General features: G+C 51.3%; 1 protein-coding gene across 2 annotated transcripts in view; it reads right to left on the bottom strand.

The window, feature by feature from the left end:
* SH3PXD2B (SH3 and PX domains 2B) overlaps positions 1–16453 on the bottom strand; it is a 78312-nt gene that overhangs the window by 39021 nt on the left and 22838 nt on the right. For both annotated transcript variants that reach the window (XM_014948234.1, XM_014948235.1), the window contains exon 3: positions 5784–5859. In XM_014948234.1, the coding sequence (XP_014803720.1) occupies positions 5784–5859 (76 nt within the window). The remainder of the gene's footprint in view (positions 1–5783; positions 5860–16453) is intronic.

Genomic DNA, 16453 nt, shown 5'->3' with positions numbered 1-16453 from the left:
ACACTCCTCTCCCACCACTGCTACTCATTTCCACCCATTGTGGCCAAGGCACCCACTAAAAATTAGCAAGAGTTCATCCAGCATAATGGACAAACAGCAGATCCATCCAGTATGTCCCTGTGAACCTCACGCCAGCCAGCGCTGTCCCACAACAGCTATTGTCCCAACTGTCCCACCCTAGGGAGAGTTTTCCTCTAAACCACTTGCATGGTTTCCTTCAAATCCCTCCTTAAAATCTTCCTTTGCCACAACTCCTGCACTCCTTTCCCTGACAAAACCCCACTGTGATAGTCCTACCACTGATAGAGTCTGGCCAGGACACTGGGGGACAATCTGCTGGCTTTTACATCCTATCCCGCAGTGAACTCAGAAATTTCAGCAACAGAAACAGAATAATAGAATCATTTTTGTTGGAAGAGACCTTTAAGATCATCAAATTCAACTGTTAACCCGGCACTACCAAGGTATCGCTAAACCACGTCCCTCAGCACTACAACTACATGTCTTTTAAATACCTCCAGGGATGGTGATGCAACCACTTCCCTGGGCAAATAATGCTGGTGTGCTGCCTCCTACCCAGCTGGGGAGGAGGAGGAGGTTGGTACCCACCACCCACTTGCAGGTCATCCCTGTGGGACATGAGGTCTGTCCCCCACGCAGTGGAGCTGCCACCAGCCACAGAAGCTCCACTGTGCCCTCCTCCCTCTCACGCCAGAAAGTTTCTGCTCTCCCAGGACTAGAAGAAACCCCCTTTGTAGCTAATCAAGACTGCTTTGCTTTATCTGATTGTCCAAGAGGAAAGGGTGCTGCAGCAGCCCCGGAGAGGGGGCTGCAAGGTGATGGATGCAGCATGGCCCCCGCTGCTTCAGCCATTCATCAAGGACTGCAAAGTGTCAGAGGAGAGCTTTGGGAGAAGACGGATAAGGAATTTGAGTCTCCAGCAGTATGAGATAGAGCAGGCAGGCCACAAGAGGGGTTAATCTCTCCAAACAAACAGCTGGGGAAACAGGGCTCTGCAAATTACTCCCTCCTGTGGGAATTCTCCAGACAGAGCTGAAGTTATCCTGGGGAGTAAGGAGCCGAAAACAATGAAGCAGAGGGATTTCAACCCACAAAATGGTTGAGGCTCCTCTTGAGCCAAAGGCTGTTACTGGATCTAAAGCACACTTGAGGTGCAGAGAACCCAAAACACATCACCCTGCCGATCACAGCCATGAACCAAGCCAGATATTTCAAGAGTGGAAAACCGGCTGTGCCTCTCACTTTACCCTGAAGAACTCCCCACCACTCTCCCCCCACCCCACAGCTTCGGAAAGAATTCACTTCTCTGCACCTTTCAAATCACATCCAGATTTTCCCTGGCACGGGTTCCAAACTCACTTTAAAAAAAAGGCAGCCCCAAATGTACACATAATTAATCCCAGCCCACGGAGCAGCCAGCTACGTGGGCTATTCCTAGGAAGGGGAAGCCGGCGTGGGAGACAGTGTTTCCAGGAGCCCTGCACTCAGCATCTGTTTGGCAAAGTCCTTCACTGTGCACATACCCTGGTGAAAAGGAGGGGGACCAAGCAAAGTGCCTCCAGGGCTGTCCTGGGTACAGCATAAGCACAGAGTCCCATATGTTGTGAAATGAGGCCAAATTAAACAGTGCTGCCACCAAGACAACCCCTTACACTCTCATGGGTTGAGATCCTGCTGAAGTCGAAGCAAAATGTTCCCAGGGCCACTGCTTCCATGGCCTACAGTGCCATGCAATGGAGAAAAACTTAAAGTAGTTGGTTTAAAGACAGCTCAAAGGTCAGAAGCAGAGCAGTTGCTTCAGTACAGCACTCTGCCGGGGGTCATGCTGTCTGCACATCAGCAGGGACAGCTGGAAACCTACAGAAAAGGCAACCCTACCGATTATGGGCTGCAAGCTAGCCTGGGACTGTCCACAAACAGAGCTACAGCAGAGATGTCCATCCTGCTAGAGTGGAAAATAGTAATTAGGACCTTTGCCCCATCTCCAGCTCTGATGAAGATGCAGTAGGACTGGGGAAAGCTGGTCCTGTAGCTGGAAAAGGGATGAGTTGTTCTTCACCTCCTTCACGGGGCCTCTGTGGAGAGCTATTAGCATCCCCACAGTTGTTGTGGGAGAAAAGCCCCAAAGGATGTGGGCAGCACTGATGCCCATGCCGAGTAGGTCAGCAGGCTGGGGAGGGAGTAGAAAGGAGGCACCATTCTGCTTTTGAAAATGATCTCACCAAAACCCTTTTCTCCTCCTCCCTTCTTGGGCGTTTGCTATTGTCTGTAGCTAAAGCTTCCTAAAAAGCAATTTTACAGCCAAAGTTAGCTCAGCCTCAGGCAACCCCTCCTTGCCGAGGCTCACGTTTCCAGTGAAGCAGACTGGCCAGGATCTGCTCCAGGCCACTCGGGCTGTACGAAGTTTGGAAGGCTCCACTCTCCTTATAAAAGCTGTTTCCTGAAAGATCTGGCACAGCCCTTACACAGCGGGCCCAACTGAGCTCATTTGTTTTCTTAGTTCATTCTTTCCTGGGGTCTCCATACCATCATCTCCCAGCCAACAAGCACGTAACCCTTAGTGTGGTCTTCTGCAGGCAAGGACAGAGCTGCCCGGCACGATGTCCCCTGGGCTGGGCAGTGACAGGTCTCTTCTCTCTTGCCAGCTGCTCCTGACTCTGCTCCAGGGACCACGGCTGATGCCACACACGGGCTGGGTGCCACCAGAGATGTTTCATGGGGCCATCCCCAGCACCACATGGAGCTGGGCAGGCTGTACCAGTGGCTTAAAGCCAGCAAAAGTAGCCAAGAGTCCACTTCAAATTCCCCTATATGGTGGCAGAGGCTTTTCAGGCACGGTGCAGGAGCGCTGCAATGCCCTGCCAGGCCAACCGAGACCCCACCAAGCTGTGATATGGGATGAGTGTGGTGCCAACTCCTGGGAAGGGACAACCCTCAGCCCCAAACACTAAGAGCAATTGCTCTGCTCCCCTTTGGAGAGCCCAGCTTTATGACTCCAGAAGAGCCGTGTGGGCTGAAGAGACCTGCACTTACAAAAGCATTTTCTGATACCATCAGAGAGCTACTTTAAAAGACCCAGAGTCTCCAGAAATTTCCAAGAAGTCAAATCCTCGAAGCAAACATTAACAAAACAAAGCAACACAAAGCAAACAGAGTTCCTGTGGGCTGGATGTTGTAACTACGGAGTCATCACAGAGCTCTCTTCCCATTCCAGGAAACCAGCCTGACAGACAAACCCAGATGGCACCTCCTCAGGTTGTGGTGGTGACCCTGAGTTTGGGACACTTAGGGGTTTGTTAAGAAAGCCAGAGCTGCAGGAGGCACAAGGTTGTAGGAGACATTTTTGAGAACTGCAGTGGCCACAATGTCTAATGTTACTCTACAACGGGCTTCCCAGAAAGCGGTGTGCTTGCTTTCAGTAAGCCACTGGAGCCAAATCTCCGCTGGTAATGAAATTCAGATGCTAAAAATGTTGCTCAAAATGGGATTGGGAGCAAACTACAGTACTCAGTGAAGCTGAACATAATCAAAACCCCAGCAAGTTTGAGCATACTAGAGCCACGTTTTGCAGAGACAGAGACACAGGCTGTTTGCACCGAGCTCACCTGGATGGAGAGAGACACAGTTTGGGTTCAGCTGTAAGGAACAAATCCCATTGCCATCCCAAACTGGGAAGGCCAAGAACCTCCCTCTAGTACAGCCAGCAACTAGTAACAGAGTCTTCCCTTACCCCCAGGTGAAGTCTTCTTTCAGAAGCTGACACAGCTTGCAAGCCACCCTGGTATGGCTCATCGTCCTGCTCCGGAGAAAGCCACCAGCTCCTCACTGCTCTGGGATGTGCAGCAAAGGCAGGAGGGCAAAGGGAACGTCATTCCCTCTTCTTAATAACACAACTTCCCTGAAGCAAGAGGATTTCTGAAGCTGCACTGTGAGGACAGGCAGATACAAGATTACCTGTCTTTGTAGTGGCTACCTCCTGCTTGGAGGTAGGACACCATCCCGTGCTGGGACCTTCTCACCACAAATACCCCTTACCCTGTGCTGGCATCTGAAAGTACAAGTGGTAAAGCCACAGGCGCCAGCTGCTACGCATCAATAGCCTCTCTCTTCTTAGCTATCACAAGCCACTGCAGAAATGAAATGTCAAGAAAAATTTCTGGAAGAAGCATGGACTAGTGTTTTTCCAAGTCAACGTGTGGCTACCTCTGAAAATGGTGTCATTTAATCCTGTTGCAAAAATGGGACCAGAGCAAAAGGACAAATGTCTCTGCAGAGGACGCTCACAAATGCAAATGCACAAGCTCCTCTACTAGAGGACGGTCATCCTAACTCCTCACGATTGCTTCCTTACACAAGAGCCAGGCTTAATTTTCCAGAAACTTCAACTCCCTTTTTCCTCCAGTGGAAATCCCAGTGACATGCCTTTTAGCGAAGGGAAACTATTTCAACACCAAGAAGAAGACACGAATATTGATGATTGTGCTGCCAGAAGCAGTGCTCTGACCAGGCTTCCCGCGCCCCATCGCTGCCTTCCAAAAATAGCAGCATTTTGGTGGGAATTTTCTGCAACCGCAGCACGGCCAAACCGTATGTCCAATTTTTCCAAGTTATGCCCTTTGCCAATTTGGCTCCCATTTTTCCTCCCCACTCCTTGCTGGCAGGAATACTTGTACAGCAAGGGCTTTTCTGCTGTATTAACGTCAGGTGTGCTTTGCTTTTGCTGATGTTACAACACAAGGACAAGCCAGAATCAGAAATCCCTCTACGGGAAACCCCGACAAGACTCTCTTGCTCAGAAAGGGGCGCAAATGATTTTCTTCACGCCAGTCAGAGGAAATTAAAGCCCACTAAATGCCTTTATGTTTCTAGAAAAGCCAGGAGGCAGAGCGTAGCACGGCACAAAGGGCTGCACTAAATGGACCTGACAGTCACTGGAAGTGATTATGGTACCGTGACATTTCTCAGTATGCCCATTAGCTACTTGGGGGTGGGGGCAAAGACAACTCTGTGGTCAAAGCCATTAGCTATGGGTGCATGGAAGACTCCCAGGGCCCCCCCTCAGGCTGGTTATTTTTGCAAGGCACATTAGAGTTCTTTTTTTTTTTTTCCCCCGTGGCAGCAGCAGCAAAGGGCAGCCACAAGCAATCCCCTGCACCACGAGGCTTGCCACGGACCACGGCATCCGTCCCTCGGGCACACAAACGCTCAGCTGCACGTCGGGGTGGCAGGGCACACGTCATGCCACAGAAATCCTGGCTTCAAGCAACCATCCCAGAACATGCCGGGAGGAAGCCAAAAGGCTGTCAATCAGCTTTATTTAAAGTGTGGAATTCAATTGTTATTTCCTTCTCTCTGGACAGCCTTTTGAGTCGCACGGGACAGGAAAAACAGCGTACGAGCAGTGCCTGGGGAGCCTCACACCGTCCTCAGCCCTGAGCCATGCTGGCCAGGCCCCTTCCAAAAACCAGCTGGCTTCTGCAGGGTTGCTCCTGGCAGAAGCTGCACAAGGGGGGCTGCTTAGCAGAAGTCCCCCACTACTGATTTCTGGAGGGAGAAAGACTGACCAAGGGGTTTAACACTCGCCGGGCACATTGCTAACAAATACAGATGTTTTAATGGACACGGCGCAGGCCAAGGACTTGCTATCACTCAGATGGTTCAGGAGATAAGAGCTAAAGCACCTGTGTGCTCACACACAGACTGGGAACAAGCTCCTGCCATGCCAAAACCAGCATGGTTTTTGCTGGAGACCACTCGCCTACCTGGCAAAAAGGGGATGATCCTTTGCTTGGGGTCCTTCTGCCCTCCTTCCATCGGAAACTTGTCCAGCATTTGCATCTAGAAAAGAAAACGCAAGAGAAGTGATGAAAGTCAGTGGTTAACTTGCACAAGGCAAGACCACCCTCCCCAGGAGGAGGTGAAGCTCGTTCTCCAAACCAGCAGTGTCCTGAGACACCGTTCACAGTGCCATCAGCCAGGGTACAGTGACCTGCAGCACCGAGGGAAGCACACCCAAAGCAGTGCCAGAAGCACAAGATCTTAGCGTCATCTCCACTGTTTTCAAGACATTTCTCACCACCGATGTTGCCTATCACTACCATTCTTCTCAGCATGTGGGATTTACATAACCTGCACTTCTGCAAATATTAAGTTTCATCCTGATGGACCTTGGCCACTAGATCTCAGAAGCTCCTCAAAAAAGGCAAATTTTAAGCTTATTAGCTCAAACATAGCACAGCACTGACACAGTTCCTGGATCACTGCTGACTTGGACTCACAACACCAACCCATGTTTGCCTGCAAAAGGCCATAAAGTTTTACGTCAAGTTTGGGGAACGCTGTGTGCTACACAGGCTGTGAGGGATGAATGTTTTATGGGATCTTTAGCATTAAACAAGTAATTTCCTGACTGATGTAACAACACTCAGTGCATTTAGTCAGCAAAGAGAGGAGGTAATCAACTCCTGCTCTTGCTGGGTGCCTGCACTGGTGCTTCAGCACATGCACACAACTTCCTTGCAGCTGCTGTGATGCTTAATAATGATGCCCTGGCAGGATTCATGTCCTCAGCATTTCCTTTACTTGGTCTTGCTGGAAAACACCATTTGGACTGCGCTTTTCACTTTATGCAGAGCAGAAGAGGAAAAAGAGCATGCCCAGCCATCCACCCAACCACTCAGATATTCCCTCCTTTGGAAGGAAGGGGAGAGAGATGCAAACTCTCCCTTGTTTTCTCTGGAGCATGGATGTGAGCTCTGTCTCCCATCACTTGAAGAGCTCCCCAGTCCCCAGGGTATTTGAAATGGGTCTTACCCTTTCCTATTGGAGCTATCGCACTCTGCATAAATAGTTAAGTGCTTATGGAAGCACTGGAGACAACCTGCCCAGGAAGTGTCCTGAGCACCTACAAAGTCTGAGAAGCTATCCTCCTCTGGCCCAATTAATATTTAAAGTATTTCATTTAAAGAGGAAACTTTGCAACTGGAGAGCCCGAGCCATTCTTCCCATGAGAGGCACTTGTGGGCAGCCCTTGCCCAGCCGGGCAGAAGGACAGGCACCACCGAGCAGCCAGACACACAACCATGATCCCTCCTCTGGAGTCCATGCAGGGCCAACCTCTGGGGTCCCAACACCCCCTGGAGATGTGTCCCACCTAACTCCCTGCTTTTCATGGCTTTTGTTCTTTGGAATCTATTTTCCACATACTTTTCACAGGAGGTGTCTACTCCAATCTAAGTAGGCTGTAGACTACTGCTAGGCATGAGCTTGTTTAAAGTGCTGTAATGCTAAAGCTAAGCCCTTTTTTTTTTTTTATATAGCCCTCCCCATCCCTGCACATGCAATACTTGCAATTTTTTTTTCTTGGATGTCAAATACGCTGGGATAAAATTCTTGAGGTTTGGTGGAGAGGGGGCAGAAAGGAGGAGGTATTTTTCCTACATTTTCAGAAGAAATAAAAACCTCCCCCAACACTCCCAAAGACAACAGGAAAACCGAAAAGAAGCTCTCAAATATTCTCTTCAGAATGAAAACAAGGCCACTCAAAACCAGGACGACACTAAGCACAAACGGACCCCGTTTGCAGCTTCGTCTCAAAACAAGTTGCAAAGGGCTTTACAACAAAGAAAATGACTCCAGACCCAGCAATAACCGGGGGCTGCAGTGATGTGACCAGCAGCCGCAGAGCGAGCCCCAGCACGGCCGAGGGGGGACTCGCCTCCCCGAGGCACCACGGGCTCCCAGGGCAGCACCACCTCCCCGGGCACACAACGGCCTCCTGCTCTGCCCTCAATCCACCAAAATAAAGGATGACACCACATCCCCATTATCCTGCGAAACCACCGTGCTGTGCCACGGCGGAGAGATGCCTCTGGCCCCGCTCCTCCTGTTGGGAAGAGCTGGGGAAGGCTTGTGACCGGCGAAGGGTGAGCAAAACAAGTCGCAAACGCCGCACATCTGATTGCTGTTAAGCAACGCAATACTTGAGTCACTGGAAGCTTTCCCCTCCTCTCGGGTTTGAAGGCGAGCTGAGGATCTCTCCCTGCTGGGAGCGCTGAGAGCCTCCAAGACGCAAATGGTGCAAGCTGTGTTTTCTCCCGTACGCACGTGCCTGGGCTGTGCCTCTGGCCAGATCTGCTCCCCACCATGTGATCCCCACCAAACCTGGCCAGAACTTCAGCCCAGAACTTCTCCATTTCCTTTTGCTTGACTGAAAGTGCCTCTTGCAGTGGCTGCGCAATGAGTAGGAGGTGGCACGGGGACCTTCTCCCTGCAGCCACCCTGTTCCCCTCCAGCCTGGAGCCACCAGCATCACCCCAGCCAGACCAGACCCTACACTCCCTGCTGTGGGTTGGCAGCATTATCCCTATGCACTTACTGACTGCTGTCTCTTCTCTTGCTGGAAGGAAGAAAAGAGGTGACAAGGTGCCTGGAGCACCCTCTGGCATGCATAGAAAGAGGAGAAGGCAGGGAAGGAGCAAGGAGGAAGAGTCGGTCCCATGGATCCCACCCAGCCTGGCTGCCACATCATGCAGCTCTGGAGAAGGCAGCAGCAAATACTAGTTCATCAGTTTTACTAGGCATAAGCCTGTGGTTGAAGAACAGCTAAAAAACCCACTCCAAAGAAAACAACCCCAGCGCCGGCTGTGGCCACGGCAGGCAGTGTGCCTTAGGAAGATACAAGAGCACACGTCTGCAGAAATCCAGTCCCTGGGTCACGGGCTGGTGGTTCTTCCGTAGCAGTACATGCTGCAGAGCCACAGGGAGGAACAGCACAGAGCAGCGATGGGAAAAGGTCAGGTCCGGAGCTGAGAGATCCTCCAGAGACCCGGAGGAAGCCAGCTGGCAGGTCTCTAGGTTCTGAGGCTCCCCGTACGCTTTCTGGCCCATCTTGCTCCCGCTGGTTTTGCAGGAACGGGACTACGGCACAAGTTGTAACAGTGCTCTTCCCCAGGAAAGCCAAGGAGAGCAGGCACAGCCGTGGAAAAGGGATGGAAAAAGGGTAAAAGAGCAGCAACCCCACAAGCCCTGGGGGACGGATGCACGGACAGGCATCAGAAGACGGTCTGCAGAAACAGAGGCACGCCAGTGACAGTGCAGGTCTCCTAGGAGAGCAGCCCTTCTCCCTGGCATCAACAAGGAACTGCAGTCCCCAGCAGACAAGGGAGGCAGTTGGCATGGGGAGACTCCCACAAATCATCTCAGCAGCAAGGGTTTCCATCCAAGCTCCAAACAGGATGGCTCACGTCGTATTCCCAGAAGGGAGGACTTGCCCGGCCATCCAAGGTCCTGGGGAGATGGGGCAGGCGAGTGGCAGACAGACACACAGCCCTGCGGAGCACGGGAGAGCACAGAGAGGCCAAGAGCCAGTCTGGCTCTCAGCAACACACTCAGCCAGGTCGGGAAAAAAAAAGTAGGAAAAAAGAAACAATAACTCTATTGTTTCTCCCCTTCCAAGATTATTTTTAAGTGTTTATGACAGAATCTTAAAAAAAAAAAAAAGAACGGAGCAAATGCAGTTTAAAGCATTTTGGTTTGCTTTTGTTATGCAGGAAGCTGTTGTCTCATACTTTTTGCCAATTCCTTCGCCGTGCTGCTGGAGGGGAGGGTGATCACACACTTCCCTATGCCAGGACCAGGACATGGATGCCCCAGTGGTGTCTCCAACCCACAGCAGGGCTCCCCAAAACAGCGCGTCAGGATACAGCGCGTTAATCCACATCTATCTCCACCACCAATTTATCTTATCAATGAGCTGTTTGTCTTATTAACCCAGAAACGTCTGTGCCGTGAGTCTTTCTGGAGCGAGCCACGGCTGAAGGTCTGTGCCCGTGAGGGGACCATGCTGTCCCCACGGCTGGGCTGCCTATTAACCAAGCTAGTGATAACGCCGGCGGGGCCACCCGGGGAGAGGGAGCCTTTCAAAAGCAGCTTTGTATCAACAGCTAACACATTGGCAGACAGCATCTTCATTAGCAGGAAACTCGTCAGATAATATCCTAATTGAATCAATTAAGAGTGCTGCGGGCTGCAGGGGATGCTGGGGAGAGGGGAATGTATGTGCTCAGCAGTATTCCGGGGGAAGCAGAGCTTTCAGGAAGGGCTTTGCCCAAATGAGAGCTGATGGTGTAACGCCGGAGGGATGGACCACGCAGACAGCGTAACGCCAGAGGGATGGGGCTGCTGGAGGAGCAGGGCCCCAGGTCTAACAGCCTGTATCGCTTCCCAGCCAGAATCAAACTCCAAGAAGAAAACAAGTGCCAAATGCCCATAGGTAATCAGGTGTGTCATCACTTTGCTTCTTTTCCTCTGCTTTCCACAATAAAGTGGAAAAGTTTTCCCCTTTAAAATATAAAGGTGAGACAAAAAATGTATTACTTTTCATTTAAAGCGGATTTGGTGGAAAGAAAAATGTCAGGATGAAATGGTAAACACGGCAGTCCTGCATTCCCCCAATAACGCTGAACCAGAAGGGCATGGGATTACTCCTGCAGCAAGTCCTCTGGAGCAGGGCGGGCTGTGGGATTTGCTTTAGTCAGGCTGCTCTCAAGCCCAGGCTCTCCATTTCTAAGCACTGGGGCTTGCGTGGCACGTACCAGGGCTGTAGAAGAGAACACAAATCTTTGCAAACTTCTGGAGGAGACGGTGGTTCACGTCACCGACGAGCAAGATACACCAACACGGTCTGGGGCATGATGAAATACCCAGGCGAGCAGAGCAAACTCTTCCACTCTTGCACAACACCAGGAGCCTACGTCGGAGCCAGGCCACGAGCCATAATCACAGGCATGGGGGCGAGGGAAGGTCCCCCTTCTCTTATCGACAGGATTTGCTTTGGCTGGATGACGGAGGTTCGGAAGAAAACCACATTCCTCCTTCTTGGTCTAGCAAGCGAGAGCTGACCTAACCCATGCCTCCACCAGACACGTCCATTATCCAGAGCAGAGAAGTCAGCTTTTGACACCACCCGAAGGGAAAAGGAGGGGAGGGGGGCTGGAAAAAAAAAGGAGTTCAACAAAAGGCTTCAGAGTCTGTCTGAGTGTGTGGCAGCAGAATCACAGGAGACTCTTTGTGAGAGCAACAGCCTCCCCGCTGAGAGAGGCAGCAGCTTGCCATGGGGGAAAGATGGGTGTGAGCCAAGCCTGCTCTCATCCCACACTCCCAAACTCCCCGTCAGCCCCATCCCTTGAGAGGGGGGGATGTGGCAGGCAGCCGGGCACACCGTGTGCCCCACTGTCCCCGTGGTGGTGAACCACAGATGGGGGACGTTCACACACACCATTCACCCTACCTCCACATGCTCAGCAGGGCATTAGCCAGGTCTGCTCTTATGGGAAGAAGAGTCTTCCTCCAAATTTGATCCACTGAGGGTGGGCATCCCACCAATCTCCAAGCGCAACGGGAAAGGGAAACAGGTCCAGCAGCTGCCTGCAGTCATGGCAGCACCCAGGTCCCATGGGGATGTGGCAAGGGAGGTGGCTGCACGCCGAGAAACAGACTTTGCAAACGTGCTCCTGCAGATCAAAGCACCCTCGTGCCCCAGAGCCAGCTGGTTCGGGGAACATCTGCCAAGCAGAGAGTCTGGGAAAGAGAACAACATCTGGCAGTGGCTCACAGGCTACTGATGTTTAGTCTCCTTGCGATCCTACCTTCTCTGCGTCCCCTGGACTGCCTGTGAAGAAAGACGGGGTGAACGCACCACAGCCCAGAAGACAGAAGGACCAACGTGGAGCAAGCTCAGATGCCAAGTGTGGCGATGCCGAGCTCAGGAGGTCAAGTCTGGGGAAGGACTCCACTGGTGCAGCACCCGTTCCATGGCCAAAGTGAGCTGGTTGTTCAAAGTCAGAAATGCGAGCTGAGGAGCAGCACAACTGAGTGGCTTCTTCATGACCACAGTTTCTCCCCAGTCCCTGATTTTCTGGTGCAAGGGATGAGCTCAAGGGCCTTTTACATGTTACCAGGCAGAGGCAATCCTGACCTCCTCAGCGCTAGGAAATGGCATCACAGAGGCTGGATTGTGAAAACCTGATGGAAAACTTTAAGCATCGCTCAGCAATAGACAAAAAAGAATTAAATGAGGTCAGAGAAAAAAAGGGCTACACAAATTGGCAGCAGCTGCCGCTGCAAGAGAAATTTCCTATGAAATCACAGGAAATATTAGAGAGAGGGAGACACTGGTGCCTGTGAATAGCTCACTGGCGTGGAGCGGGCAGAGGGCACGGGGCCGGACAGGACCCATCCCCTCTGCCCCTGCTGGCCCCCCCGCCCCCAGCAGCCCCAGGACCAAGCCACTGCCAGGTCAGTGGGTTCTCACCCATAAACCACACAGACCAAAGCTGGGGAGCTGGCAGGATCTGCCGGCACATGGGACCTCAGAGGACGTGGCAGCTTCATGTCCACACATTTGGTTTGAGTGCAATGGTCCTCCAAAAGCAATTGGGCAAAATGCTTCCACTGCCTGGGACAGGAGATGTTTCCAGCTCAAGCACTCACTGATTCTCTGAGCAGAAACCTCAGCCACATTCATCTCCAGCTGAAGCAACTGAGACCACGATGGGCAATGCATCCCGAGGCTGCCAGGATTCCCAGCAAAGGAGACGCTTGGCCCCAAGCATCTAACCCCTAATGCTTGACCTAAGGAGCCTCCTGTTTTATCATCCAGTCTTGAAACTTAAACCCCCAGAAATCACTAAAAAGATTATCATTTTTTTTGTTAAGTGATGAGAGGATGTGAGTTGCTAGTCACCAGTATCACCATCGCAACCACCACCATGTGCTAATTGCAGCAGATGGGCAAGAGAGAGAGTGGTGAAAGGAGAAAGAGAAACACCCTCATCTCTAGGTACGTCACTCTCTGATCAAGCCAGGCCCTGCTCCTGTTCTGTCTATGCTCACCTACGAAGCACATTTCCAAGACCATTAAAAAAAATAATCATGCTTTAAGACATTCAAAGTCTGTATGTTTTCAAAAGCAACAATTAGCTCTGGGTGCTCACTGTGAGGCAGCCAGAAAGGAACTAGAGGGCAGAGAAAGTTGCACCTTCCCCAAATGCAGCTCTGGTAAGGCGTCAGGTGAGACATCCCCAGATGGTGGGACACAGAATCATCACCCATTTTTTGGATGGCCCAAAGAACTCCTGAAAAGCACTGCCTCCTTTCTTTCCTTTTGTAAGCCTGTCAAGAATATGTTTGGGAGATGCAAAGGTTTAGTGTTTAAAAAAAGAAAACCTCAAATTTGGAGAAGAGCACCAAGCTATCTCCATTAACACAGCCTCCTCATGGAGCTACTGATGCCTCTGTCTGCTTCTTGGGTGATTAAAATGTAGCACTTTTTACATTTGATTCATTGGTGCTGAATCCTGGAACTCATCATTCTCTTTACTAATCCATTTTCCACTTAATTTCTGAGAATTGCAGCCCCTAGATGGATTTGGCTGGGTAGGCAGGTCCCAGACAGCACAGAGGAGCACCGAAAGCTGCAGCACTCCTTGTAGGGAACAGGAACAGAGCATTACCAGCACCAAACAACCGGTATGGTATCCATAATTAACACCACCAAACAACCGCTATGGTATCCATAATTAACACCACCAACAAACCGGTATGGCATCCATAATTCACCACGGCAGCCCAGCCATGGGAAATGACTCTTGCCGGCAGACGTGTCTGGGAACAGAGCAGCAATACCCGGGGGTGATGCTGGTCTGCGCCGCTTCCTCTTCCCCATCCCGTCCATGGGAACATCCCTCTGGCACAGCTGGGGCTGTGTCACACAGGGAAGTACCCCTGGAAGGAGCCTCAGCATGGAAGCAGGGAAGATCCGTGCCATCTGCCCCAGCCTGGGACCAAACACCACGGAACCACCACCAGCAGCCATAGGGAAGGCTGCAAAGGTGGTTCACGTTCACCCACATCCTCCAGCCTAGCATCCCAAAGTAGGTCTCCTCTGCGGACTGGGAAGTCACAAGATGTGGTTTCTGTTGTGGAAATGAAAGGAACGGTGGAGAAATACCAACGCATTGGCCCCATTTCACGTGCTGAGCAGCCAAGGTGCAGGAAGGGAGAGAGGGCTGTGCTCAAACACTCCAACCAGATCTCGTTTCACATCTAAGAAGGTGCATAACACCAAGAGGCAACCTTCAGTCAAGCGTTTCAGCAAACAGCCACAGACAGACTTTAGGGCCATGCCACCCCACTTGGAGCTGCACGCTTGCCAAAGACTCGGGGTGACTCGGCCTTAGCTTCTTCTCCAAATAGCTCATGATCCAACCTCTCTTCAAGCCCTCCCTTCCTATAAACCTTCTCAACTCCGGGTGAGGAGAACCAGACCAGCACGCATTCCTTCCCTGAAATTATTGCAAAGTTTTAAATCTGTGGCAGGCCCAAACGTGATGAGACAAAGGAGGAGGAATTTGAGCTACAGGCAGGGCTGCAAAAGCTGCAGTCCTACCACTTGGGAGAGCGCTGCTGGTCAGAAACACCAGCCTCATGACCCTCCTCTTGCATCAGACTTCTTGCGAACCATCTATTTTCCCTGCTGTTCGTTCCCTAAACACAAACCCATTCTTCCAACAAAGCACAGTCAGCAGAAAGGTTGATGTGGACAGACTTTTCTCTCCACGTGAGGGAGGATTTCATTCGGCTCAAGTTCATGGTGGTGCCCATCGAGGGTAGCTCCATGGCATCCAGTGCCATTACACAGGTGGAAAAAGAGACACTGCAAACCTCTGAGGTTTAACTGCCAAAACCAGGGTCCCCGTATGAAACAGATACCCTGTAGTCCTTAGTGTGATCATGTGAAAGTTACATGATCCAACCTCTCCCACATGACAATAAAACTCTCCATCTAGCAGAGACAGAAGCTGTTGGACAGCCCCATGGCCAGCACAAACCAGCCCAGCTCCCGCATGAACCCACCAGTGTCCCCATCAGCATCGCCACCTCCTTCTGCACCAGCAGTGCGTCTCCCTCATGGAGCACACTGCCCTTGCATTCCTCCGCTTACAAGAAAGGTGGGATTTAAAGATGCCAAGTTGAGAGGTGCCCAAAAACCCCAAGCTGGGCAGGAGGCAGCCAGTCCCCCATAGCTGCTATGGGGATGTGCCAGGGCGGGCGCAGGAGCCTGGCATTGCCACCACTCGCACGATGGCAGGAGAGGACTCAGAGCACTTCTGAGTTCAGTCAGTCCTTGCCAGGGGGTTGGAGCTCGCCAAAAAGCTCTGCTTATTGCAAAACCAGAAGGCTGCTGCTGTTAAGTGATGTCTGATGGAGGGGACCGGCCTGGAGGCTTACGGAGCAGTTAATGCACTTAACAGGGAAGGGCTGTGCGGGAGCCGGGATGCGGGGAGCCTCTGGGACTGCATCAGATGCAGTGCAGCTCCAGGGGGAATGCTGTCCTGACCCGGGATATTCTCCCTTTCCCAGGGTCTGGAGCCAGCGAACACAGAGGCACCGTGGAGGAGCCCCAGCAGCGGGGAAAGTTCAGCAACCCCGCTGCTTTCTGTGCATTTAAACACCAGAATGAGTATTTCACACCAAATTCACAACATGAATATTTTACAAAACTCAGCTCAAACCACATGCTTTGGACTGCACCTGCTTTTTTAGGACCCCTAAAAAGAGGGAGAGCAAGCAATGCCAAGGTTTTCCAGCATAACTAAATTTTAAAGAGCACAAAACTTTACGGCACCCTCATTTCAGAGCTCTTCTCCAAGAGTAATCTCACCGCAGAGATACGAAGAGAGAAAAGGTGAAAAGCCTCTGGTCAAATTCACCGACTGAAAAGAAGCCACCACATTTTTGGGGCCCAAAGCAGTCACCTGTTGGCAGGTGGGAGGCAGTCGCCCCCCAGACGGAAACCTCAGAGCTCCCTGGGAACTTTCCAACAGGACTTTTTGACTTCCTGAGCGGGGCGGAGGGGGAGAGGAGGGGAACTGGAAAATGCTGATTTGCCAAGAAGAATGATCAGCAGACGAGTATCCATTTCAATTAACATTTCAATTTGGACAGTAAAACCTAACTGCTAAAATTAAAAGGATTTTTTGTTTTTATGTTTTAGGCGACTCTTCAAGGGGAAAAAGGGGAAAGCTTTTTTTTTTTAATTTTTAAATTAATCATGAAAAGCCAAGAGAACGTTTTACGCATACTGCACTGAGTCTCTTTTATTACTAAAATTTAAACACTAATTTTCCTCCCAGCTCAGGACGAGGCAACCTCACCATTTTGAAGAGCTGCACGGCTTCCCAGCTGGCTTGGCACTCCGCGTGGCCGAACACAAAGCCTTCTTCAGTGGCCATTTCATCAGCCGTTTTCAGCATGTGTGTGTGCAGTTAGAAAACATGGGATTGCAGCTTTCTGTTGACTGAGACTGGGTGAGAACTCCAGGATTTTTGGGTCCCTACCAGAGTTTCTGGAGTTTCCACAACCCAGCGCT

The sequence above is a fragment of the Calidris pugnax genome, unplaced genomic scaffold (genome assembly GCF_001431845.1).
Source record: "Calidris pugnax isolate Ruff unplaced genomic scaffold, ASM143184v1 scaffold27, whole genome shotgun sequence".
In the NCBI taxonomy this organism is placed as follows: domain Eukaryota; kingdom Metazoa; phylum Chordata; class Aves; order Charadriiformes; family Scolopacidae; genus Calidris; species Calidris pugnax.
This window is presented reverse-complemented; position numbering and strand designations above follow the sequence as displayed.